General features: G+C 51.0%; 2 protein-coding genes across 2 annotated transcripts; one reads left to right on the top strand and one right to left on the bottom strand.

Moving 5' to 3' along the window:
* The first annotated feature begins 8,525 nt into the window (after window positions 1-8,525).
* Window positions 8,526-11,674, top strand: FTH1 (ferritin heavy chain 1). The gene is made up of 4 exons (XM_081238973.1): window positions 8,526-8,857; window positions 10,668-10,814; window positions 11,128-11,253; window positions 11,350-11,674. Exons 1-4 carry the CDS (start codon window positions 8,744-8,746, stop codon window positions 11,512-11,514), a joined length of 552 nt encoding a protein of 183 aa, XP_081095099.1. The 5' UTR covers window positions 8,526-8,743; the 3' UTR covers window positions 11,515-11,674.
* Window positions 11,675-13,182: 1,508 nt separating this feature from the next.
* On the bottom strand, window positions 13,183-20,677 carry BEST1 (bestrophin 1; the record flags this gene model as incomplete). Its single annotated transcript, XM_081240059.1, has 9 exons — window positions 20,499-20,677; window positions 19,166-19,260; window positions 18,335-18,568; window positions 17,561-17,715; window positions 17,089-17,166; window positions 16,590-16,742; window positions 16,290-16,370; window positions 15,850-16,001; window positions 13,183-13,852 (listed from the first exon to the last, which is right to left on the bottom strand). The coding sequence occupies exons 1-9, from the start codon at window positions 20,648-20,650 to the stop codon at window positions 13,183-13,185; spliced, it is 1,770 nt and encodes a 589-aa protein (XP_081096185.1). The 5' UTR covers window positions 20,651-20,677.
* Between the last annotated feature and the right edge of the window lie 5,688 nt (window positions 20,678-26,365).

Below are 26,365 nucleotides of genomic sequence, written 5' to 3'. Positions count from 1 at the left end.
ATGTACCAAGTCCAAGGGGACCGCCACTGGGCTGCGGGGAATAGCTGAAGAGGAGGCCCAGGAGGAGAGTGGCTGGCAGATGAGCAGGGCCTCTCACTGCACGGTAGACTGGACTTTTATCCCAAAGGCAGAAGAGAGCCTGGGAGGAGTTTTAAGCAGATGAGTGAAGTGCTTACCTTTGCATTTCATAAAGCTGGGACAGGCAGAAAAGAGACTACAATCGTCCCTCCATATCTGTGGGTTCCATGTCCACAGATTCAACCAACTGGATTGAAAATACTAAAAAAAAAAAAAAAAAAAAATCTAGAAAGTTCTGAAAAGCAAAATGAATTTGTCGTGTCCCTGGCATATTTACATAGCATTTACATTGTATTAGGTATTATAAGTAAGCTAGAGACAATTTAAAGAATACAGGAGGATGTGCATAGGTTATATGCAAATACTACACTGTTTTATACAAGGGACTGGAGCATCCTCAGATTTTGGTACCCACAGGGGTCCTGGAACGATGGTAGTTAGAGAAGGGCCAGGCTGCAACTGGTAGTGCAGGCAGGAAATACAGGGCCAGGGACACTGGTAACAGCCAAAGGTTGACCAGGGCCTCTTCCACGATAACGGTGAGGTCTTTTGGGTCCTGACTCTCTCCTGGAACACTCAGGACTCCCCTCTGCTGGCCACTGGGCCCCATCTGCTTGCTCAGCCAGAAAAACTAGCTTGCCTGGAGCGCACGCACCTATGGACCTTCCTGGGAAAGTCAGAGGGTCACTCACTCCTGCTACATTCTACTGCCTCCCAGCTTGGTTAGCCCCCAGCTGCCCTCCACTTCAGCCTCCCCTCTGCCCCGGGCCGCTGGCCTCTCAGATTCCTAACAAGCTTCTGTGTCCTGTCCCCCACTCCCCCACCCCCGGCTCAGTGCAGCCTGAAATTCAAGCTTCTGCCTCAATCCTCAACTTCCCCCAGCAGATGTGGGAGTGTGCTCATGCAGCCTCCCCTGGGTGTGGGTGAAATGCGCATCCACATGGTGAGAGCAGAGGCAGACACCAGTCTCTACTTCCTGGCTGCCCAGCTTGGCCAACGCAAGCACACCACTCTACTCATTCCCCTTCTCCTAGGCTGCCCTTTGCTGAGCCAGGCCTCTTCTGATTTGGCCAGGGTGGGCATGGCTGAGCCTGGACTGGGTGACGTGGGCATGCCGTGTGGCTGGGTACCAGCTCATGGGGTGCAACATGAATCGTGGTGACAAGGGCACCCAACGTGTGTGTGTGGGGGGACACCCAGGGTAGCATGGGGGAGGACTAGCTCCAGAGACCGTAAATAAATATAAGAATCAAAGTTCAGAAAGGCCAGGTGACCTCATTGAAGCTTCCAGAATGTGGGCACATAACCAGGGGGTCCTTTGGAAGGATATAGCCAGAGACAATCAAAGGCCAGATCCTTACTTCCAGAGGCCTACAGTCTGAAGGCAGAGATTAGGTATTATTCCACTGGGCCTGATGATTCCAGAGGAGGGCCCTAGGGCTGCAAACTGCTAGAACCAGAAGGGCCCCGGATTGTGCTAGGGTCTGGTGACACAGGTTAAAATGGAGCTCAAAGTCCAGTGGGAAGGCAGACAAGCAAACAACAGCAAGGGTCCATGAGATAAAGTCTCTGGCAGAGGTGCGGTGTGCTGGGCTCTCCCGGAGGGAACTCTCATGGATGTGGCAAGGCCTGAGTTGCCTTAAAAAGTGGGCCTTCTGGGCTTCCCTCGTGGTACGGTGGTCAGGAGTTCGCCTGCCAGTGAAGGGGGCACAGGTTCAAGCCCTGGTCTGGGAAGATCCTACATGCCACAGAGCAACTAAGCCCGTGCGCCACAACTACTGAGCCTGCGTGCCACAACTACTGAAGCCTGTGTGCCTAGAGCCTGTGCTCCGCAACAAGAGAATCCACCTCAATGAGAAGCCCACGAGCTGCAACGAAGAGTAGCCCCTGCTCGCCGCAACTAGAGAAAGCCTGCGCGCAGCAACAAAGACCCAATGCATCCAAAAGCTAAATAAATAAATAAATAAATAAATAATTTTAAAAAGTGGGCGTTCCATTCTCAGTTATCCTCAAACATCCCAGGTCATGGCTCTTGACCTTAACCTCCCGGAAAAGGGGAAACCTGAGTACCTGACTGCTGGGTTTTCAAGAAATGCCTTAAGGACAAGCTCTCTGAATTATGGCTGCATCATCCAGAAACGCACCCAAATCTGATTCAGTATTATTTTTTCCAATTTCTGAACTCTGATTTCCTGCACACTTCACTTTACTTAACTTCAGGGAAAACCCCAGACACTTAAAACACCAGCTCTTCAGTGAAAACATCACTTAACCCATTCTCTCCCAATCCTCCTCTATGCTTCCAGCCTGGTGATTCTTCTTCATTGTCATCAGCTTTGAATGAATTATTTTGGGCTCTGCTTTTTCATATACCATCATTTCATATACACTTTCCAGCAACAAATTTATCCATTTTAACGACCCCGCACCATATGCCCTCATGTGCCTTGTCCTTCATTTTCAGCTTGTGTTTCTGCCAGTGATGATGGCCTTAGGCAAGCCCTGGCCTTCTATGGGCCTCTCACCTCTTTATCTGTAAAATACAGTGATTTGGAAACTCTGAAGTTCTTTCTGAGCCTTAACATTCCAGGGCCTATGATTTTCCGGCTGTGGAATCATAACCCCATAGCAACAATCCCTAGAAAGGAAAGAGAGACCCAGCATCTGTTGAGAACTCACTGTGAGGAAGGAAAGCACTGAGGAAGAAACAGGCACAGAAAAAAAGAAAAGGGAATTCCCTGGTGGTCCAGTGGTTAGGACTCTGCGCTTTCACTGCCGAGGGCATGGGTTCAGTCCCTGGGCAGGCAACTAAGATCCTGCAAGCCGAGCAGCGAGGCCAAAAAAAAAGAAAAGAAGAAAAGAAAAAAATATTTTAAAAAAGAAAAACAAATAAACAAACAAAAAAGAAACGGGTGTGTGAAAAGTGACACCTTCCCTTTCCTGCAAAAACACTATCTGAGGCCTGGGTGGGTGAACTAGATCCCTTTGTTCCAGGTCCAGCCAGGACACTCGGACACACTACCAAATGTGGCTTACCCTATAGTAAAGCCCTCCAACGTTCCCCTCCCCCGGATGACAGAGCACTTTTGGAGGCCAAGCCCGACCCCTCCAGCCCAGCAGAGTGCTGAGTCACGGTGGGGCAGCAGTTCTCCATCCCACCCCCACCTCTGCCCCCTCCCGGGTGAGCTGGATTCCTCCAGAAACCGCGGGCCTGGCTCTTCCCTAGCCTGAGGCTCCTCCCGCAGAGGCAGCTGTCCCCAGGGAGGCCAGCCAAACTCCCCACCTTCTCAGAGGAGCCGGGGCTGGAGGGGAGGGAGGTCAACAAAGGTCCAAAGACCAGGCCAGGGCTTCGGAAGAATCTCGAGGCTTGGAGATGGCAGTTCAGACACCCCAGGGTTCCCAGAAGGTGTGGAACAGGCCCAAGCAAACACACACACACACACACCCCAGCACAAGATTGCCCTTTCATTTTTCCCAGCCGCCCTCCCCCAGTGACCTTCTACATCCCAAGCTGACCCCCTCAGTTTTGCCGTGATGGTCACTGCAGCTGCATGTGTTTTAACCAAGCACGGAGCCAAGAAACCTCCTTTCTGCCCCAGAACAACTTCCTTCCGGTGGGTCCAACTTCATGTTGGCTCTGTCCACCTGGGTGTCCTGGAGGCCCTGAAACTCAGCAAATCCAGTGCAAAACCAGCAACCTTCCCCCCAAACTGCATTTCCTTCTGTGCCCCCATCCAGTGAACGGCAGCAGCAACTCAGCTGCCCGGGCCAAAAAGCTGGGGGCTCTCTTGCCCACCTGCCACCCCCCCTTACCACCCCCCTCCACAGCTATCCGATCAGCTACCTCATCCTGTCTGTTCTGTCTTCTCCATATCTCTCAAATCTGCTTTCCGTCTCTTCTACTCACTGAGAACTAGGGCTGTTACCTCCCAACAGGTACCCAGCCCTCTTGTCTGACTTTAAACTATCCTCCACATTCAATCATGCAGCCATCCATTCATTCAACAAATACTGAGGACCAAGTTACAAGCATCAGGCAAAATGCTTGAAGTGCAAGATGGAGACTACAGAACTAATGCCTGCCCACCAGGAGCTTACAGTATACAGCAGCAGGGAAGACGATATGTCTACAATATACGGTTATACATACGAATATATATTGTAGAGTATGGTTATTAATTTTCACTACTTAGCAAGCTACAAATACTAACTTAATTTAATTGTCATTTATATTTTAACTTTGTTTACGGCATCTTTTGTCTTACAGCTTTTCATTTTTGTTGTATGATTCCATCCATATGAAATTCTAGAACATGCAAAGTTAGTTAATCAATATCAGAAGAGTGCTTTTCTTGAGGGGTATGGGGGAAACCTACTGGAAAGGGGTACAAAGAAACTTTCTGGGATAATGGAAATGTTCTGCATCTTGTTTCAGCTGTATTCAAGTGTCAAAACACATTTAATGAAACACCTGAGATTCTGCATTTTATTTATGTTAGTTATACCTTTATTTTAAAAAATTAAATCACTCATTTTTGCAAAGAAAAGAACAATTTTGTTGGCTTTTTACCTACTTGATACCAGTTAGCTTCATATTCCAATAACTACATTCACAATATTTTTCTAGATATGCCTCTCTCAAAGATTTAACTCCATGTATTTTGAATTCATCAAGCTCTGGTGGGACCACACCCTTTGCTCTTCCCCCCGCCTCCCAGCGCTTGATCCAACTGAAAGGACTTCCCAGAAACTACCTTAATCCATTCAAAAATTTTAACAAACTGTGTGACAGCCATGCCCTTGATTTGGTCATTACCCTGAGGATTCATCTTAATCAGCCTTTGTTACTCAAAGCATTTCTTGGTTTCATGTTTTACTGGTTGAAAAAGACAAAGAGTTCTAACTTCAATACTACAAGTCCCAGAAATTTTGGATTCCCTGTTTTCCTCTTCACCCCCACTGCCAAAGGGGCCAGTTCTGTTCTAAATTTATCTTTCCTGTAATCAAATGCACCTGACCTGATAACCAAGGCACTCTAGTAACATTCTGTTTTGCAATCTTGTTTCGTTTTGGAGCTCTTTCAGGAACTGTTAGTGTCATCGATTTTCTCTGCTTTGGCATACTCTTTGTTTTCTGAAGACTTGGACTTCACTTTTTCTTTGGTGTAGTTCAAGAGTTGGTCCTTCTTGCTCTCCCATCGTCCAGATTTTCAAGTAGTCATATCTGCCAGCTGGCTTCCTTTTTTAAGGCAGCCTCAGAAGAACACTCCCTACCCCCAAACTCTAAAAGATAATTTTCTATATATTCTTCTAATGACTTCATAGGGTTTTTTTTTTGTTTTTTAAGGCTTGGATCTTTAATCCATCTGGAACGTATTTTTGAAATGCTGAGTCATTTTTCACCACATGACTATCTATTGTTTCACAATCATTTGTTGAACCCATTCTTTCTCTCCTAATTGAAATGCCACTTTAGCATGTACCAAGTTCCCATTCATATGGGGGTAAAACTGTTTAGTTGCATTGATCTACTAACCTTTTCCTGTGCCAGTACCAACTGCTTTATAATATTATATTTATACTACTTTTTTTTTTATATCAGGGAGGACAAATCTAACCTCATAACATTTTTTCCCCCAAATGCTTGTCAGCTTTTCTACACACTCTTCCAAATGAACTTTAGAATCATTTTGTCAAGGTTCCAAAAGACCACTGAGTTTTACAGAAATTGCACTGAATTTATAAGTTAATTTGGGGAGAATTGACATCTTTGCAAAACTGAGGTTGGCTATGTAGAAACATGGTGTCTCTTCATTTATGCAAGTTTTCTTTTCTGTCCAGCAGTAAACATTTATAGTTTTCTTCACACATTTGGTAACTTTATTCCTAGGTACTTTAAGCTTTTGTTGCCATTGTAAATGAAGAAATTTTTTCTTTCACTTCATTGTCTAACTGGTTACTGACACATAGGAAAACTTTGCATCTGGTAACTTTGCCATACTCTTACCCTATAGTTTTTCTGTTGATTCAGTGTAAGATTTCTAGAAACAAAACTAACGTGGTTATTTCTCTGGCTAGAAATCCTTAAGGGTCTCCATGTCCTCCAGGATAAGATTTAACCCCTTTTTACGACACACAACCCTTCCTGACCTTGCCCCTATACTACCCTTCCAGGCTTCACAAACATGGACTCTACTTTCAGGCCAACACATTTTCTTAAGGTGCCTTGGATAGGCCATGCATTTCCACACCTTATACCTTTACATATGCTGCTCTCTCTGCTTGGAATTCCCTCCTCATCTCCTTCCTCCCTTTCACCTTTCTTCTACTTTTCCTTCTTTTACTTTTCCTTGAACTAAGTGACACTTAGTTCAAGTGTCACTTTTTCTTTTTCAATATTTATTTTCCTTTTTTTTTGGCTGCATTGTGTCTTAGTTGCGGCAAACAGGATCTTTGTTGAGGCATATGGAATCTTTTCATTATGGCCCTCAGTCTGCTTGGGTTTCTCTCTAGTTGCGGCTGTCAGGCTTCTCTCTAGTTTTGGCAAGCGGGTTTTCTCTTCTGTAGTTGTGGTGTGCGGGCTCCAAAGAGAATGTGCTCTGTAGTTTGTGGCATGCGAGCTCAACAGTTGTGGCACGCGGGCTTAGTTGCCCTGCAGCATGTGGGATCTTAGTTCCCTGAACAGGAATGGAACCCACATCCCCCGCATTGGAAGGTGGATTCTTTACCACTGGACCACCAGGGAAGTCCCCCACAAGTGTCACTTTGTTAGGGAAGCTTTCCCTGACTTCCTATCCCAGACTGGGTAAGGCACTCCTTGTCTGTATTCTCCCACCATCCTTCTGCTTATTTTATCATATGTAGCTCTAGCCCCACTAAAAATTTTTTTCCTTAAAGTAACACATGTTCATTTTGAAATGAATAACAGATTCAAGAGAGAAACTGCCATAATTCCATCAGCAACTTAATATTTGAGTAAAGTTCCTTTTTTAAATTGAAATAGTTGATTTACAATGTTGTTAATTTCTGCTGTACAGCAAAGTGATTCAGTTATAGAGACATACATTCTTTTTTTTTCATTCTTTCTTTTTTTAATTGAAATTTAAAAAAAATGTTTTTTAAAGGTTTGGAAGTCCAGCTTCCAGTTGCATGTTTGTGAACATCCTGAAAAGGTACTTGGGTAGGTCTCCCACCCATGTGTTGAAGAACCTGGCTAAGAATAGTGACCCTGAGGAGAGCAGGCTGGGGCGCAGGCGCTCGGCCTAGCTCCGTCCAGTTCTGCCATCCACGAATTCACACCCATTCAGTGCTGGGGACACTGCTGCAAGACACACGCAGTGCCCCTGTGTCCCCACCCCACCCCCAAGGTCCCTGGCATCTGTCGCACACATTCATTCAGCGCCATTAGCTTCTCTCCAAGGACAACCTGGGGGTGGCTCCCTGTAGAGCCTGCTCAGCCCGAGGCTCCTGGGACTGGGGCCAATAAAAGAGGCCTTTTCAAAATGGCCTCGCGGCATCGGCATCCTTTCCAGACCCAAGCGGCTTCTTCTCTATTTTCTAACCCCTGGTCTCTGAGCTTTAAGCTACCAGCGATTTCCTCAGAATTCAATGGCTCATCCCCACGGTTCCCTCGGGAAGGCGGTCTCCGCAGTCTCTTGGGAAACACGGCTCGCCCAGCCTTTGTTGTATCAAATGCACGAGGAGCCATGTTTGCTTTCAGCAAACGGCGGACCGGGTCGCCGGAGCCGGAAGAGGGGTCGACCCGCGACAGGCCGTGGGCCCCACCCCGCCTGCATTCGGTCCCTTTCTAAGCTTTGAGGAAGAGAAATTGAGCCCTTTCCCAGCTCGACCTCTGACTCACTCGGCCTCCTCGGGCCCGCGTTCACCCTCCAGGTTCCCTATTTGCATCACGAAGTAATCACCTCGGGGTGTGGCAACTGCGGCTCTACCGCTCTGATTTTTAACGTGCCCTTGGCCAAAAGTCTCAGGGTGCCTTCTGGGACCTCGGAATCGCCCTGACGCCCCCGGGGCCAGGGGCAGTTTCCTGTCGGTTTCAAGACCCAGGACGCCACCGGGGTCAGGGCTCCGAGCTCGGCTTCCGGCCCCCGCTCAGGTTTTCTCTCCAACCCCACGAAACGAGCCCCACGCTCCAGGGAACAAGCTGCAGCCTCCAGGCAACCCAAACCCGCACCGCCGCCCCCACCCCTCCTTCCCCCACCCCTCCTTCCCCCACCCCTCCTTCCCCCACCCCTCCTTCCCCCACCCCTCCTTCCCCCACCCCTCCTTCCCCCACCCCTCCTTCCCCCACCCCTCCTTCCCCCACCCCTCCTTCCCCCACCCCCAGCGGGGCGGGGGCCGCGCGTCCACCGGAAGGGGCGGGGCTCAGTTCGGCGGGCGGGCGGCGTGATTGGCCGCGGCGGGCCTGACGCCCATTCCCGCTATAAGAGCCAGGCAGTAGTCACCTGCGCCACAGTCCTCGCGGAGAGTCGCTGCGGTTTCTTGCTTCAACAGTGCTTGGACGGAACCCGGCGCTCGTTCCCCGCTCCGGCCGGCCGCTCAGAGCCTGCCCTCGCCACCATCTCACAGCGCCCTCCGACCGCCCCAAGGTCCCGCCGCCGTTACAGCGCCGCGCAGCCACCGCCACCGTTTCACCTCAGCCGCCCGCCATGACGACCGCGTCCCCCTCGCAGGTGCGCCAGAACTACCACCAGGACTCGGAGGCTGCCATCAACCGCCAGATCAACCTGGAGCTCTACGCCTCCTATGTCTACCTATCCATGGTGAGCGCGGGCGGTCCCACGGGGGGCGGGCGTGGCCTCCCTGGCGGCAGGGCGGGGATGTGGTTACCGGGAGGGACCCCCGCCTCCCGCCTCCCGCCTCCCGCCTCCGTGCGCCCTTCTGGAAAATGGAGGCTGGTCGGGGTCCTCTAGAACTCCGCAGAAATTCTGAGCAGTTGGCCCCTGGGAGTGCTTCCTCGTGGGCCAGGGCCGCCTCTGCGCACCCCAATTTATTTAAAAAGAGCTGAGTTTTTTCCCGGGGTTGCCACACTTGCCACCAGTACGACCGTTTAGTTAGGAAGGTGGATTTTCGCATTTCCATCCCTTCTGCATTCGATCACGTGATGGGGGGCGGTGCTGAGGAGGTCTGGCTCCCATCCCCCTGAGCCCGGCGGAGCCTGCTGGGTAATGGTGTCCAACTATGGGGGCTGGTGCGAAGTGGTTTATCTCTCGTGGGCCGAACAGCCGCCTCCACCTCCCTGCTCTGCTTATCTCTTTAAGTCCCGCTTGAATTGAAGCATATTTCTAGAAATCTCCCTTTCAGCCGACACCGAGTTGTCTGCCACCCGTATTCTTTATCTTTTTTGTGTCTAAGGGTTGTGGCGTAATTGAACCTTTAGTTCTTGGATACAGTCCATCAACAGTTACGGGGCCTGAAAGTTTTCCATGCAGTAATCGGTGGAATCAGTTTTCCAAAATCCTGGTTTTAATCGGTGTGGTAGGAGTTTTAGTTATAATTGTCTTACTACGTTTTGCAAATCATCCAAGAATAGACGTGTTCCGGATGGGTTGGGAATACGCCTGGATTTCTATGACTGTCATTGCATTTCAGGAACAACTGAATACAGCAAGGGTGTAAAAGGGACTAAAATTTTTGCTTTCTACTGGTAACATATTTACATACGTTGGCATTGCCCACAACTGTCACCTTGCCTAGTGGGTTAGTTTTACATATCCATCAGCCTGCTGTAAACTGGCAGCTCATATTTTTTTTGTTTGTGGTACGCGGGCCTCTCACTGTTGTGGCCTCTCCCATTGCGGAGCACAGGCTCCGGACGCGCAGGCTCAGCGGCCGTGGCTCACGGGCCCAGCCGCTCCACGGCATGTGGGATCTTCCCGGACCGGGGCACGAACCCGTGTCCCCTGCATCGGCAAGCGGACTCTTAACCACTGCGCCACCAGGGAAGCCCTGCAGGCCTATTGGGAACAGCTGTAGTAAGAATTTTTTTTTTTTTTTTCGGTACGCGGGCCTCTCACTGTTGTGGCCTCTCCCATTGCGGAGCACAGGCTCCGGACGCGCAGGCTCAGCGGCCATGGCTCACGGGCCCAGCCGCTCCGCGGCACGTGGGATCTTCCCGGACCGGGGCACGAACCCGTGTTCCCTGCATCGGCAGGCGGAGTCCCAACCACTGCGCCACCAGGGAAGCCCGCGACTCATGTTTTAACATGGATTACCCAGGGAGGAGGGAGACAAGGCACTAACAGCGCAGGGTAAATACTCCAACATCTCTTCAACCAAATTTGACAGGGGCTGTAAGAACTTCACTCTGCACTTACACAGATGCTTAAGATGTTCCATGGTGGAGGCAATTCCCATGATATTCTAACGGTTCCTTGTAGCGAAGTTTCAGTTTCAAGGACCAAGTTTCATTTTTGTGTTGCAGAGTAAAAACTAATTATTGTCATGTTCAGTCCAGGAACACACCCTGCTCCAGTCTTCCTATGCTTAGACCCTTTCTTGCTGGGCTTTGAGAAGGAAGCCTAGGCTAGCCTTCCTTTGGGAATCCCTAACATGTTCATGTACTGCTTTCAGTCGTACTATTTTGACCGCGATGATGTGGCTTTGAAGAACTTTGCCAAATACTTTCTTCACCAATCTTGTGAGGAGAGGGAGCATGCTGAGAAACTGATGAAGCTGCAGAACCAACGGGGTGGCCGAATCTTCCTCCAGGATATCAAGGTGAACGGAAGATCCTAGGGTCTTCATGCCGCATCTGTCTAGCAGTCCTCTGACGTCAGAAATCACTGAGCCCAGCAGTTGCCTTTATTAGATGAGGGTACATTGGGTTTTTGTCTTTTGCGCTTTTTCGGGCCCACTGTCTAAACTAAAGTTGGTGGACAGTAATGGGCAAGGATATTAAATTGGAAACGGTTGTCAGGGGGAACTTGGCTGTTCCTTTTGCCAAGCGCGTTGTTACACATGAGATGCTTGCTGATTTGTGGTTTAAGTGGTGGAGGTTGCAGATGCACTGACTTAATCTCCTCTCATTCAGAAACCAGACCGTGATGACTGGGAGAATGGGCTGAATGCAATGGAATGTGCGCTACACTTGGAAAAAAGTGTGAATCAGTCACTACTGGAACTGCACAAATTGGCCACTGAGAAAAATGACCCCCATGTGAGTATTGGCAACCTGGGAGTAAATGGAGGAAATCATTTGTCTTAGGGGCTGGGGAAGCTTCCCAATAACTTACTTTCTTGTTCTCTTTTCTAGTTGTGTGACTTCATTGAGACTCATTATCTGAATGAGCAGGTGAAATCCATTAAAGAATTGGGTGACCACGTAACCAACTTGCGCACGATGGGGGCCCCCGAATCTGGCATGGCACTGTATCTCTTTGACAAGCACACCCTGGGAAATAGTGATAATGAGAGCTAAGCCTTAGGCTGGCTTCCCGTAGCTACAGGGGTGACTTCCCTGGTCACCAAGGCTGTGCATGCATGTTTGGGTTACCTTTACCTTTTCTGTAAGTTGTACCAAAATATCTACAAGTCTTTTCCTTAGTACCATTCCTTCAAATAAAGTAATTTGGTACCCAGCTGTTGTCTTTGAATTCTTGGGTTGGGCTAGAAATGTATCTAGGCCATCTTCATTAAATTTGTAAGTGCCACCGTGGTTCAGTCACACTAATCAAAGTGAAACGCTTAGGAGGGTTTGTATTTACTTACTAAATTCCTTAGTTTGGGAAGGATACCAAAGCTTGAGTGTTTTGAATTCAGACAGGACTTAAGGATTCCTGATTCTGAATTAGGTGTTTTTATATGTTTCCAGTAGTTCTGGCTTTCACAATTTATATGTACAAAAAGCATTTTAAGGCTTAAAGTAGACTTGAAGCTACTGATTCTTCTCCATTAAGGTAACCATTTAATTCAGGCTGTTGTAGGGACATATTCTTCAGTGTGGACAGCTATATGACTATGACTGGATCAGTGTCCTGCTGGTGTACACGCAGGTAGGACCAGGCCGGTGAAGCATCCCCCTTGGGAAGCAGGCTAGGAATGTGCTTCATCCCTAGTGAGAATTTGAGCAAAGTTTACATGAGTATGGAAAGACACCTTCATTTCAATAGGAAAATAGCTGCAGTAGGAGGGAAGAGGTTGAGACATCTTGAATATTAACCAGTGAGTAGTGTTAGAAGACTGCGGAGCCATCTGGGTCCTTGCTAACCAACTACATTAACATTGTTTCCTAAACCAGCCACAGGGATTTGTAAGTTTCCATCTGGCCCTTGGAAGTATGACAGGTGTTAGGCCTTTTCAGTTTTCAATACAAAGCTAGGTATTCTGATCTCAGAATAACTGTTTGAAAATCATCAGAAATGAGAAGTTACACTTCCCTTTCACATCGTGATTGGGGGCTGGGGTTGGGGGGGTGGGTCTAATTGGGTGAGTGAGTGTCCGGGGAACCTGGAATAAAGGCAAACATCTGGTGGTACTGTGACAGCTTTAGGTTGACCTCAAAGGTGCATGAAGAGCTCATTTAAGTTCAGAAGTCTTTTGGTTAGGTCCCCAAAGCAGTAAGATACCCCAGGGGACCTGGATTGCCCCACCTTATCATCTGCCAGTTCCCAGGAGTGTGGCATCCTTTCCAGGAGTGCTTCAGGACCACCACTGGTTATGGGGGAGTGCTCATATGTGGCCTCCCAGCTAAGCCTGGGCAGTAAGTTGAGTTCTTGGGCTACGGTCTAGAGTCCCGAGTTCTGCCTGTGTTTTTATGTCTGCCACCCCCTGCTTAAGGTGAGCTGGGCCCACTGGTAACGTCAGCCCATGTAAGCCTGGCCTAGTGGCCCTTCGGCGTTACTCTTGTCGGTGCAACCTCATCTTCCTATACCTGGGCCCCAGAGAAGTCTTGGTGAGTCAGGCTCTTGGGTGAAATAAGCAGAAATGGCCAACACTTAGAGCCCCTGCTGTGGCAGCCAGGTGTGTGCCCCAAGCCAGTGCTGGGCATGCCCTGGCTGGCAGCCACAGGACCATAGGAAAACTGGAAGTAGGGTGGGCTTCAGAGCAAGGGGAGCTGGTGGGGACCACCCCTGGTGGGCTGGGGTGTTTAGTGACCCTGGTTTGGGTAGAGGACAGACCTGTTTTCCAAGGCCCAATAGGGATCGCCACGATCTTTGAGTATAGTGTGTATGTTGCTTGTCGACTGTCCCAAATGCGGTTCTCTGAGATGTTCAGGGGCCTCTGACATGTCCGTTAGGTTAAACTCAACAGTTTTCCTCCTCATGTGACTCACTTCCGGGTGCTCTGTTGAGGCCCCAGCACTCTCTGGGAGCAATTCAAAACTCTTCTTGGACCTGGGAGTTGCAGGCTGAAGGCTTTGGTCTTTGACAGTGTCATCTATGCCTGAGACTTTGCAGAGGCTTGAGGGTGCTGACTGTCCAGGTGGGAAGACCATAGGGGTGTGGCTGAGGGGTGTCTGGGGGGCACTGTGGTAGCCTGACCTCCCATATAGCACAGCGGACTTGAAGGCATCCTCCCCTTTCCAGGCCTTGCTGCCTTCCTGATCACTGGTGTCCCATCCGGCTCCCCCGAGATTCTTGGGCTGGCCCTCATAGGAGAGGATTTCTTTCTTCGGCCACAGTAGTTTGGTCTTTGAGTTTGTCCTGGGGGGCTGGCGGTCATGGGATTGCAGCCCTAGGAAACGGCCAGTGATGCCAGTGTGAGCACCCTGCTCCTCCTCCGGATCTGCCTGGAACTCCATATCCTCCTTACCCAGACTAGAAAGAAACAGGAGACTCAGGTTAGTGGGCGGACAATGGCCTGAAGCCTGACCTGACTTCTCCCTTACCCTCTCTTCTCCCTCTGGCCCAAGGCCCAGGACACACAGTCTTCCTCACCTCACATTTGACTCACCTCTCTGCTGATCCATCCTGTACCTCTCAATTAATCCCTCCTGGCCGAGCTCACCTCACTGTTCTGCGGCTCCCTCCCTAGCCTGGTATTTAAGGGCTTCCTCTTCAGCACCCACATTTTCCCTTTGAAACCCCTCACTTGAGGCAATCTGAACTACTCTTCCCCAGGTATGGATGGTCACGTGAGGCTCAGGAGTGACTCTGAGTAAGCCAGGGATTTGTGGTTCCACTGGGGAGCAGTATCCCCCCAGAGAGAAGTCTGGCTTCCTGGGAGCCTAAAGCCTTTACTCTGCAAGAGAAAGCCTACCCACCCCTGAATGTGGCCACCTTTGCCCACGTCCAAATTCTCCCCATGCTTCAAGGACCAGCTCCAGGTCCAGCTGGAGGCCACCTCTCAGGCAGCCAAAGGTGATCTCTGTTCTATACTCTGTACCTTGCCCAGGCATCCAGGACTTGTACCTTGTATCCAGAGTCTGGGCCCTGGGTTTGAGCGCCCTCACTACATTGTGTGTTTCTTGGAGGCAAGGTCTATGTGTTATTATTCTCTGTTACCCTCCTTCCCCAGCAGCTGGGCTACAAACCATGGAAAACTCAGAGGCGACCTCCAACAATGTTTCTGACCTAAGCAAGCCTCCATCCTTGACCATTTGATCACTTATCCAAACCTTCCTCACACCAACTAGAGACTCTAGCTGATTCTAATTACAGCTTAATAGGATATTCGGTTCTTAAAAAGAGAACAGTGCTTTTAATACTGTGGAAGAAAACCTTGATGAGATAGACCCTGGGATGCAGCAAACACTCTCCAAAGTCCCCTCCACTCTGTCATCCTAGGGAGAGAGAGCTGTCTGGGGCGCCCCTTCAGCCCGCCGTGGCCCAGCTACAGCTCAAAAGGGATTCTAACCAAATCAGGGAAAGAGGACCCATGTGGGGGAAAATGTGGCTGCTGTGGGCTGACCTGAGGCCCGTACTCTGTAGCAAGAAGTCTACTCCGAAGGTACCTGTGATGACCCAGCCTCTTGCTTGCTCCCTTGCCCAGGGAACCCCACTCCCACTCCCCATCCCAACACCCTGGCTTATCAGGAAACATAGCTCTGAACCAGAGTCAGGAACCAGGCCCTGACATCCCAGCTGCATCGCTAATCGCTGACTGCCCTTGAGTAAGTCCCTTCTCTCTCTAAGCCTCAGTTTCCAACTCTGGATAAGGGGTGGGGCTTAGATTGGAGACTACCTAAGAGCCCTTATAGCTTTAAGAGTCCTTAGTCCTTACACACGGCATGGACATATATACACTGCCAAACGTAAGGTAGATAGCTGGTGGGAGGCAGCCGCATAGCACAGGGAGATCAGCTCGGTGCTTTGTGACCGCCTGGAGGGGTGGGATGGGGAGGGTGGGAGGGAGACGCAAGGGGGAGGGGATATGGGAACATATGTATATGTATAGCTGATTTAATTTGTTATAAAGCAAAAAATTAAAAAATTAAAAAATTAAAATAAATAAAAAGCAGATAAAAAAAAAAAAAAGAGTCCTTACACAGCACAAGGTAAGGGTTAAGGGTGTGGAGTTGGACCCAGACATACCTGGCCCACCTGTGCTGCTTGCTAGCTATGTGACCTTGGGTTGGGCAACTGACTTAACCTCTCTGAACCTGGACTTAATCATCTGAAAATCGGAGATAACAAACCAAGGTTATTGGAGCGGGATGGGGGGGGGAATAGCTAATATATGTAAAGAGCTTAGTACAATGCCCAGCACTTAATAGGCACCCAATATGCATTAACTAATACTATTCTAAGTTCTTAGGCAGGCCCTTGCACTTGGGGTTTTCTACCCACCGAAGTGGTTCCCTGGCACTTCCCACCTGATGTTGAAGGTGGAGCCGAAAAAGGAGGGCCGACGAGACTGGGCAGAAGCGGCTGTGTAGGGGGGATGTGGTTCTGGCTCATTCCAGTACATATCTCGCTCCATCGGCGGCAGGTCCTGGTGCATCTCATCTACAGCCAACAGGGACACCTGGTCGTTGGGGACAGAAGGAGAAGTCCAACAGAAAGGTCAGCCCAAGCAGGACCATGAATTTGCCAGGTGACTTGGAGAGGTCACTTGTCTCTCTCTGGGCCTCAGTTTCCCTTCCTGTGAAAGGAGAGACTGATGCAGCCTGTAGCCTCAAAAGTGAGGCTGAGAATCCTGTGAGTAAATGGTTGGGCAATTCACTGTGAGGCCTCCCTACAGAACTGTGGGGCCCCCTTCCTGGGTCCAGTTTGGGGAGGGGCCGTGGGACAGGCTCTCTTCCTCCCCTCATACCTGCAAACTCCTGTCGACAATCCAGTTGGTCTCAAAGTCATCATCATCCTCTCCGAACGGGTTGATGAGCTGCTCTGCCACCTTGGGGGTAGGTGAGGCTCTGGAAATCCTCAGGTGGAACCCCTTGCAGCCTTGCTCCCACCCTTAAACCTTGGCTCCTGCCATGTCCACCTCTCCACCCACCTCAGTGATGCCCTTCCCGCCTGACCACTGTCTCCAAAGCTACTATGTAGGGACCCTCCTCTCCTAACTGGCCATGACTCCCTGGGCCACAGCTGGCCTTGTCCCGGGGAGGCTCACCTTCAGCCAGCCAGCATAGAAGAAGAACTGCAGGAATGTGAAGAGGGGTACAACGAGGTCCATCTCGTGGCCGGGGTAGGCCTTGGCTGGGTTCAGAAACTGCCGCCCAATCAGGCAAGCCAGGAAGAAGCTGTATACCGCCACGGTCACCACCTGGGAGGGAAAGGAGGTGTTGGCAGAAATGGGCTGATTGGGGACCGTGGGATCAGGAAGCTCCCTAGGCTGGGAGGACGGGTCTTGTTCTGAGTTGCACACTTGTGTGACTTTGGGTCTCTGTGGTCTCCTCTTTAAAATGGGCATGCTCACACTGCCTCCACCACCTGGACCAGGCAGGGACCTGGACTCTTTGAACTTGGCACTAGAGACAACCTGCCAAGTCCAGACCTGACTCCCAGGGTGAGCCTCTTCTTCAGCCTCTAAGTGAGCCCTTCCATCATAGGCTGCTTCCCAGGTCCTCCTCAGTTTCCCAAAGGGGCAGCTTCGCCAGCCTAGTCCTCACCTGAGTGTACACCAGTGGGATACTGATCCAGTCGTAGGCATACAGCTGTCCACACTGAGTACGCAAGGTGCTCATTTCCTAGGGGGGCAGGAGGGAAGTTTGGGCCTTTGACCATCACCTGCTCTCCCAGGCTCACCCCCCAGCTCTTCCCCAGATACCAGGGTCTTGTGCTCATGGTCCAGCCCTGGCTGTGTGGTCATGGACAGCTCACTTAACCTCTCTGTGCCTCAGCCTCCTCAACTATCAAAAAGGAACCAGGATATCAGAGGTTCACTTTAGAGAGGGGAGGGGAGGGGAAATTGGAAAGGGGCCACCTTGGGCTATGGAATCCTGCTGGAAAAGATCCTACAGTCCCAAGTCAGGCTCTGGGAAGACCCTCAGAGGCTCAAACTTTCTCTTTGCAGAAAACCTGTTCCACGTGGGGCATGACCCTCCCCGCTCTGCAGCAGCCCCATGTGTGCAGCGGGCTCACGTTGAGCAGGCTCTGGAGCAGGACAGGGTCCCGGATTCGACCTCCAATCCAGGCCTTCGTTGACAGGTTGGCAAACCACACCCAGGGCATCCAGAATGAGTTGTGTGGCAAGCTCAGTTTTTGTAAGTGCTTGTGTTCCGAGGGGGTCATAAAGCCTGCGGGGTAGAGTGGAGAAGACAGCGGGTAGCGGAACCTGCAGAAGGGGTGGCTGGCCAGGCCCTGCTGGGTGGGACCCAGAGTTCAAACCAAGTCCCTGCTGAGCCCATAGGGACCTCAGAGCTCCTTTGCCATCCTCTTTCTTTCAACAAATTATCACTGCGTGTCTACTTTGTGCTGCTCTGGGCTAGCACGTGAGAGGGATCTGTCTTACTAACCAGGATCAGGTCAGGCAAGGCCAGAGAGTGAGACTGCTGACGTACAGACTGGAAACCGGAGAACAGGAAGGGGAAGGGCAGTTCCCAGTTCCCAAAGCCCCACTCTGGCCCTCAACCCTCACTCTTCCCTCATCCCTCAAGAGTCCTTAGCCCTATCTCAAAGCCCTATCTTCCTAGAGTCTGTTCCTGGCCTCTCCCAGCCTTTAGACCCCTGACTTCGCCCCGCCCAATTCAGATACCCCCCCCCCACACACACACACCGTCCCAGGTCTCGACCCCACTCCGCTCCTGGTCCCACCCAATCCTCAGCCCTGGGGCCTCTGATTCCACCCATCTGCAGCTCCGGCCCCGCCCTCGTCAGCCTCTGGCTCCGCCCACTGCTTCGCCCGGCCCCGCCCACCTGCTTTCACCAGGTGTTGGGGACTGGGAAAGCGTTTGTAGACCGCAGCACTGACGCTACGCAGGATGAGCACGTTGCCCAGGTTGGCGTAGCGCATGAGCGTGCGCCGCAGCAGCCGGCCCTGCTCGTCCTTGCCCTCGACGAAGCACGACACCAGGTTCATGAGGCGGTCGGGCCATGGCAGGTTCTCATATTGGTTCCACCAGCGGGTCACGACCAATGTCACGTAGAAGCCTGGGCAGGAGGGGCGGGAGGGGGGCGGGGGCGCGAGGGGCGAAGGCCCACGCTGCGGCCAGAGCCCAGCGAGGGCGACGCCTCGGTTTCTCCATCTTTCTAATGGGGCTGGGCCCAGCACCAGCCCTCCTGGAGGGCGCTCGGGAAGGGGAGGCCATCAGAGCTTCGCATGAAGGCACGAGAGACTTGAGTTCTCTCTCTGGCCCCGCTTGCTTTCCCAGAAATCCGCCAGGTACCTCCCCTCCTGCGCAAGGCTCCAGAGACTACTGTAATGTCGGCGCTGCCCTCAGAAAGTGGGGTCTTAGCAGAAACTAACACAGCAATGTAAAGCAATTATACTTCAATAAAGATGTTTAAAATAATAATAATAATAATTATAATTTAAAAAAGAAAGTGGGTCTTGAGTGCTAACCCTTGAGTGCAGGACAGCCTTCCTAATGTCTAACTTCAGTCTCTCTGGCTGCAGGCTCCCCGTTTCCCTGAACCACCGAGAGGCACTGACGTGCCACTGGCCTTCCCCAGCTAGCTCTTCATGATCTGCCTGTCTGGAGCATGGAGCAGCCACTAGGACCCCAACACGCGGAGAGGGGAGCTCACCCAGCACGAAGGAAATGGGGATGAGCTGGATGTAGCTGTCACAATACAGAGTCAGCTTCTCAAAAATCACCTGCTGGTCGTCCGTGAGGGCCATCCTGGGGAAGGCGGGGGGGGGGGGGGGTGGGTGGGAGGAAAGATGTGTAGACACTGGGAGGAGATGGCTGAGACCGGTCCCAGGTCCAGCCAGTCCCAGGGTAGGAGAGTGGCAGCCTCACCTCCCTATCCCTTTCACTCGCCTGCCTGGGGGCCCCCCTGTGGCCTGAGCCAGGTCCCCCTCTTTCTCCCGCCGCCCCGAAACCCCAATGGGCCCTCTGCTCCATGCCTGGAGGAGAAACCCTCAGGAGGTTTTCTATGAGGTGGAGGAAGGCAGGTCCTGCTGAAGGGGTCAGCTTTAGGCACCACTGACCTTTTTAAAGGATCCAAAAGACAGTTGTTTGAAAGCAGGTTGAAATAAGGAGTGTTTGGTCTTTAAAAAAAATATCTGGTAGGGAGGGATGAATCGGCAGAACACAGAGCAATGGAATTGTTCTGTACAACACTGTAATGGTGGATACAAGTCATTATACATTCGTCCAAACCCATAGAATGTACAACACCAAGGGTGAACCCTAAGGTGAACTATGGACTTTGGGTGACAGTGACATGTCCGTGTGTGTGGGTTCATCTGTCATCGCAAGTGTCCCACACTGGGGTGGGATGTTGATAGTGGGGGAGGGCTGAGTGGGTGGAGCAGGAGGGGTGGGGTATATGGGAACTCTCTGTACCTTCCGCCCAGTTAAGCTACGAACCTAAAACTGCTCTAAAAAATAAAGTCTTAATTTTTTTAAATATGTTGATACCCTAGTAACAACCAAAGAAAATGAACATGCTTTGTTATTAGTATTTACATTATGAACTCAAGAGTTTTATGTAGTTAATATTTTTTAATGCATTGCCGTCATTAATGCTTTTTCCATTAAAAATGCTGTCATATATTCTGTGGTTTTAGCTGTCTTTTATTGTTTAAATACACATTTTTATTGGGAAAAAAAAAGTATGATATGGGCCTGTGAGTCTATGTGAGATTCAGGGAAACAGGCTGACTGAGTGGGACTACGTAAGGCCTGGGTTCCAAGGCCCCTCCCTCGGCTTGAGGAAAGGGTGTTTGAGATGCTCCGCCCTACACTGAGTTGCCCCCCAAGGCTGCCTCCTTTTCTCTCCTCCCCAGCCCCCAGGCCTCAGGCCCCACGGTTTGACCACAAGCCCAGCTCAGCCTTATCTGTCTCTGTGCATTGGCCCCCTAGATGGCTGGGAGGCACCCAGGAGCTCCAAGCCCTGGCTTGTCCCCCTGTACCTGTAAATGAAGCGGATGACGTAGTAGCAGATTAGGAAAATGAGGAACTCGCCGTAGAGCAGCTTGTAGATGCTGCCTCGCCAGCACAGCAGCAGGCGGGAGAAGGAACCTAAACGGGCATTAGCCACTTGGCTTGAGTAGGTGACGGTCATGGCCAGGCACTGAGCTGCAGCAGGTGGGCTTGGGTGCTGGTGAACAGACAGAGAGGGCTACTGATGGGGGGGGGCAGGAAGGAGCAGGGACCTCTTCAGAATCTGTCCAGGACACATGAGTGACCTTTTCCAGGACGCTTCCCTTCTCTGGGCCTCAGCTCTCCCATCTGGACACTAGGAGGGGGGCGGTGAGGTGACCTCCAAGAAGCCAGGAAAGTGAGCTCAGGGACTGTCCATAGCCTTGGCACAGAAGACACAGAGAGGTCTGTGCCCTTAAATTGTACCACAAAGGCAACAACAGAAATGTCCTCATGCTGGGCTCCTTCCTGAGTTATGAGCCCATCACGTTCAGTAGCTCCCCAAGCTCCATCAACCACCCTGGAGTGAGAACTGGTAAGGGGCATGGTCAGCCTTGGCACCACCCTGGCTGGTGGAGATGTTTACTGAATGGTGGCCCCAGGGCCTTTCCACCTGCTGATCCTCCTTCCTGGGGATGCTCGTCCTAATCTAACTGTATGGCTCACTCCCCCTTCAGATCACCTCCTCAGAAAGGATACCCGCAACCACCCTACCTGGAAATAACACCCTAGTACCACTGGCCCTCTCTTCCCCTCGCCTTGCTCCATTTTTCTACATGGCACTTATCATGTTATAACTGCAATTATATTTTGCATGCTACCTGCTTGTTTACTGCCTATTCCCTCCTGGGAATGGAGCTCCTATTGTGTACTCATATGTGGTGCTCGATAAAAATTTACTGAAGCAATGATTGGCACCCCATCCTCCCCCTACCTGCTCTGATGCAGCCACACTGGCTGTCTCTGTGCTTGGTGTTCCCTAAGTTCATTCCTACCTCAGGGCCTTTGCACAGACACACAGGTGCCCACACACCTGCACGTGTGCTGCCTGTGTGTATCCATCGTGTGCACATGTACAGGTTATCTACCCCAAAGGCCCTCAATGTCCCAGCCCAGCCTTCTGGGGTAGCCCTTACTCACAGTTGGGGCTCCAGGCTGGTCAGGCGATCCCACAAAAGGTCTGGCCACAGGACTGGTGGGACTCTCTGGGGTCCTCTGGCCAGTGTCCCTGCCCACTTAGGGGTTGGCACTGCCCACGTGTGTGCTAAGTGGTCACTTGACTCCCTAAGCCAGGGCCTCCACAAAGGAACCCTTGTCTTGGCCCCCTTCTTGTAATCTGCCCATAAGCAGCAGGCAGCACATTCTGGCCTCTAATTCCTTCCGGGGGTGTGGGGCGTTGAGCTGAGACCAGGGCTGAAATGGGGGGCAACCGCCCCCACCACCTTGGGCCCTGACTAGCCTGCTATTTCCTTTGGGCCCTAGACTCCGGAGATTGAGGCATCTGTTTCTGACCCCTGAGGTCTTGCAGGGAGAGCTGTGGGGAGGAGGGGCCAGGGCCTTGGACCTCATCTCCTGTGTCAGGAGCCATCCAGAGAGGGGAGCCTCTGCCCAGGCCCTGTGGGCTTTGGCAGCACTTTGGGCACCTGAAAGAACATTGGACCACAGGCAGAAGTCCTGGCTTCTAGTCCTGGCTCTGCCACCTGGTGAAGTGACCCTGCGTGGGCCTCTTCTCCCCTCTGTACCTCAGTGTCCCTCTGTGAAAAGGATGGCGTTGCTTTAGAATTCCATCACCTCATTAAGATGACAGAATTCAGCATATACTCGTGAGGAGCTCTGATTGGCTGCTGGTGACATCATAGGTTATTCGAGCTGTGATTGGCTGGCAGGATCCAGTGAGGTTGGTTTGTAGTTATGGAAGGAGAAGGGGGGCAAGGGGGCTGCTGCGTGGGGACCGGGCCTGGCGTGGGATGACACAGCAGTGTTTCTGCTGCTGGCTCCCAGCTAGCCTGTGCAATAGGGAAGTATGTGCCCAGGTCCCCAAGGGCAGCTGGTTGATATCTCAACAGCGGGTTTCATACATTTTAATACATCAGTCCATATGTGAGAACCCTAAGTCGCTAGAAGTGATGGGGGTCTAGGATGTATCTCCTCTTGTATTAAGTGAAAGCTTGAAGCAGCAGTGGCTCTTGGTCTTCAGTGGCTGTAAGAATAGCCTGGAATGTTTGTTAAACATGCAGCCTCTCAGGATCTTTCTCCAGAGTCTGATTCTGAGACCTGAGGGATGCTGCATTTCTAACAAGCACTGCGGAGATTATAATACCAGTGGTCTCTGAACCACACTTCCGAAGCCCTGATTTACAATGTGACCTTGAGCCTTACAATAAATCCGCTCCTTCCCTCCTCCCTCCCTCTCTCCTTCACTCTCCCCTTTACTGCCCGTCCCCACCCCCCCACCCCATACTCCTCAGTGTTAACAGTGCTGAGATTGCAGCCGATTTTTGTGCACAGTATTTTGCCTTTATAATTCTCTGTCTGAAAAAAAAATTATTTGACAACAACCTTGGGTATTTTTCTCATCACAGCAAACAATCACACCATTACTGTTATAAGGGAGTCTCTTCAGAGATCAGGGACCATCTTTTAGGAGTATTTGCTGCATCCCTGCTGCCTGTGCTGTGGGAGACTTATTTCCCACCACTGTCCTTAACTGGGGAAAGGGGCAGGTTCACTTGAGCCTCAGTCTCCTAATCTGTGAAATGGGAGAATAACACCTACCTCAGCAGCTGGGTGAGAATGAAGGACGGGAAATGTTTTAGTCAACTCCCCAAACCAGAGAGTTCTCGTGCCTGTTAACTCTTCCTGGGGAACATCTACAAACCCCTGGTGCCTCTGCCACACCCTCCAGAGTCAATTGGTCTGGGTGGGGCCCAGTGGTTGGTGTTTTTCAAATTCCCCAGGTGAGTCTAGTTGATGGTGTAGGTTGAGGATCGTTGCTGTGAGGGAATTTCTCCCTTCCTTGTATTCCCTCTTCCCCCCCCTCCACCACCAGCACATATCAACACTCAAGAGAGAGCTTTCCATTTACCAGATGATTAATAAGTCTATTTTATTTTATTGTTTTTTTAAATTTATTTTATTTATTTTTACTTTTTTTGGCTGCATTGGGTCTTCGTTGCAGCGCACGGGCTTCCTCTAGTTGCGGCAAGCGGGGGCTACTCTTTGTTGCGGTGTGCAGGCTTCTCATTGCAGTGGCTTCTCTTGTTGCGGAGCATGGGCTCTAGGCTCGCGGGCTCAGTAGTTGTGGCTCACGGGCTTAAGTTGCTCTGCGGCATGTGGGATCTTCCCAGACCAGGGCTCAAACCCGTGTCCCTTGCATTGGCGGTCGGATTCTTAACCACTGCGCCACCAGGGAAGCCCAATAAGTATACTTTAAAATTAAAATTGAAACATGTGCCCAGCACCACACCTGGCATGAAGATGTTCAATTAGGTGGAAAAAATGAACCACCTGCCTTTGTGGAGTCAGGTTCCTGCCTCCCCTGTGGTGGCCACTGGAGGGCGCCCTTGGCCAGCTGGCTTTGGCCTGGAAAGCCTGGTCCACTGGTCAGGGCCTGGGTGGATGGTGAAACTGGCACTGGATGGCACCTTCATCTCCTTGAGCCTGACAAGCAGCTATAGAGAGGGAGTTGGGAGACACTGGAGTCCTCCCTCCCTTTCCCTGAACCACAGGTTCCTTGGCAATTCCCCCAAATCCCAGCAGGACCAGCTGACTGTGCTACCCCAGCCCCCTTCCCTCCCAGATGCCCCAGGATATCCCCAGAGACACCCCATGAGCAGCTGCTCCTGGCCACACCCCACTGCTAAGACAGGCACACCCCAGACATGTCACTCTCTTTCCCACTGGGTCTTGGCCATGAAAATGTCCCCAGCCAGTCAGGCATGGCTCAGGCACACAGAAAGGCCACAGCAAACACTGATTGACTCAAGCCATCTTGGACAAAGGCCCTAGGATTGACCCCTGCAAGGATGGGGCCCAACCCCATCAGTGTCGGTCTCTTCTGCTTTCCATTCCGCAAAGTAGTCAACAAACTATTTCCAACGCCAGAACTGAGCCTTATCTGATTCCTGCCTCCAAGAATTCATGGTTAATGAAGCAAGTCAGACAGAAAGTCAAATACCATATGATATCACTTATATGTGGAATCTAAAAAAAAGGCTACAAATGAACTTATTTACAAAACAGAAATAGTCACAGGTGTACAAAACAAACTTATGGCTACCAAGGGGGAAAGGGTGGGGGGTGATAAACTGGGAGATTAGGATTGACATATATATATATAACTATATATAAAACAGATAACTAATAAGAACCTGCTGTATAGCACAGGGAACTCTACTCAGTACTCTGTAATGACCTATATGGGGAAAGAATCTAAAAAAGAGTGGATATATGTATATATATATAACTGATTCACTTTGCTGTACAGCAGAAACTAACACAACATTGTAAATCAACTATACTCCAATAAAAATTAATTAAAAATTTAATAAAAGAACTCATGGTTAAGTAAAAACCAGGAAAACACTTAAATAACTAACACAGAGAGGCAAGGCCTACTATCTGTGCCAAGTGCACAGAGGTCAGGGAAATGTTTTCAGAGGTGGGAGCATTTTAGTTGGGTCATGAAGCATGAGTAGGAGTTTGAGTTGAGAAGAATGGAACAGCACTACACATCAGGGGTACAGCCCATGAAAAGTCACAGAGGCATTACTGAGGGACAGTTAAGTATGGCATTATTATCCACATTTTATAGAGGAGGACACTGAAGTTCAAAGCCCACCTTTTGTTTTGTTTTGTTTTGTTTTGGCCTTGGCCACGCGGCTTGTGGGATCTTAGTTCCCGGACAAGGGATCAAACCCCGGGCTTTTGGCAGTAAAAGTGCAGAGTCCCAGCCACTGGACTGCCAGGGAATTCCCAAAGCTTGCCTTGTCCAAGGTAACGCGGTTATAAAGGGCCAGGTTGGAATTGGAATCTGTGTCTTCTGATTTTGAATCTGTGCCTTTTCCACCACCCATCATCGCCTCTCCAGTGGAGGTCAGTTTCTGAGGGGGACAGTCTTACTGGTTAGGGTAGTGGTCTCTGTTGGGGTTGAAGGGAGGCCCAAGGGATGGGGGATGCATGGAAGAGACTTTGACTGCAGTAGAGCCCATGCTCTCCAGCCTCCCAGCAGAGAGCCATCTCCGGCGGCAGGCAGAGCAGAGCTGGTCAGATGGGTGGAGGTTCCAGAGGCAGAATGCTATGGCCTTCTTATCTAGGATAACCATGGCAACAGGAGCATCACAGAAGGCCTGCCACTGTGCCCTTCCAGGCCCTGTCTCAGCCGGGCAGGAAGGAGGGGACCCAGCTTGGCTGGGGGCAGTGGCAGGGGGCCCTGGGGTGGGCTAGCCAGGCCTGGATGCTGCCCAGGCTCTGTGTAGGGCACCTGCCAGCCCACAACCCTCTCTTGGGCCAATCACAGTACAAACAGGACAGAAGCCAAGAAAGAAAAGAAGAGGTCTTGGCACAGCTGAACAGGGGAGGTGAGGGAAACTGCCAGCCTGGGGCCTGGAATCAAGACAGACAACACCTCTACCCTGGAGCCAGGCAGCCCCGATCCCTGAAGGGCCAAATAGACTCAACATACAAAGTTATGAACACATGAGCTCTGATTCCTGCAGGAAGACGACAGGGACCAGGAGAGGCAGGGAGAGGCTGGGACACGCCCAGGTCCAGCTTCACCAAGCCCAGTCCTGCCGAAGATAACAGAATAGCCAGAATAGGAATTCTGGAATAGGCCAGAGCTGACCCAACTACAGAC

This window comes from Mesoplodon bidens, assembly GCF_964165515.1.
Source record: "Mesoplodon bidens genome assembly, chromosome: 7".
In the NCBI taxonomy this organism is placed as follows: Eukaryota; Metazoa; Chordata; class Mammalia; order Artiodactyla; family Ziphiidae; genus Mesoplodon; species Mesoplodon bidens.
The sequence above is the reverse complement of the archived record's forward strand: the minus strand, read 5'-3'. Positions and strand labels throughout refer to the sequence as shown.

Coding starts and splice junctions, on each gene's coding strand:
- FTH1 (XM_081238973.1), top strand. CDS start 8,744: ATGACGACCGCGTCCCCCTCGCAGGTGCGCCAGAACTACCACCAGGAC. Junction 8,858..10,667: donor CCTATGTCTACCTATCCATG/GTGAGCGCGGGC, acceptor TACTGCTTTCAG/TCGTACTATTTTGACCGCGA. Junction 10,815..11,127: donor TCTTCCTCCAGGATATCAAG/GTGAACGGAAGA, acceptor CCTCTCATTCAG/AAACCAGACCGTGATGACTG.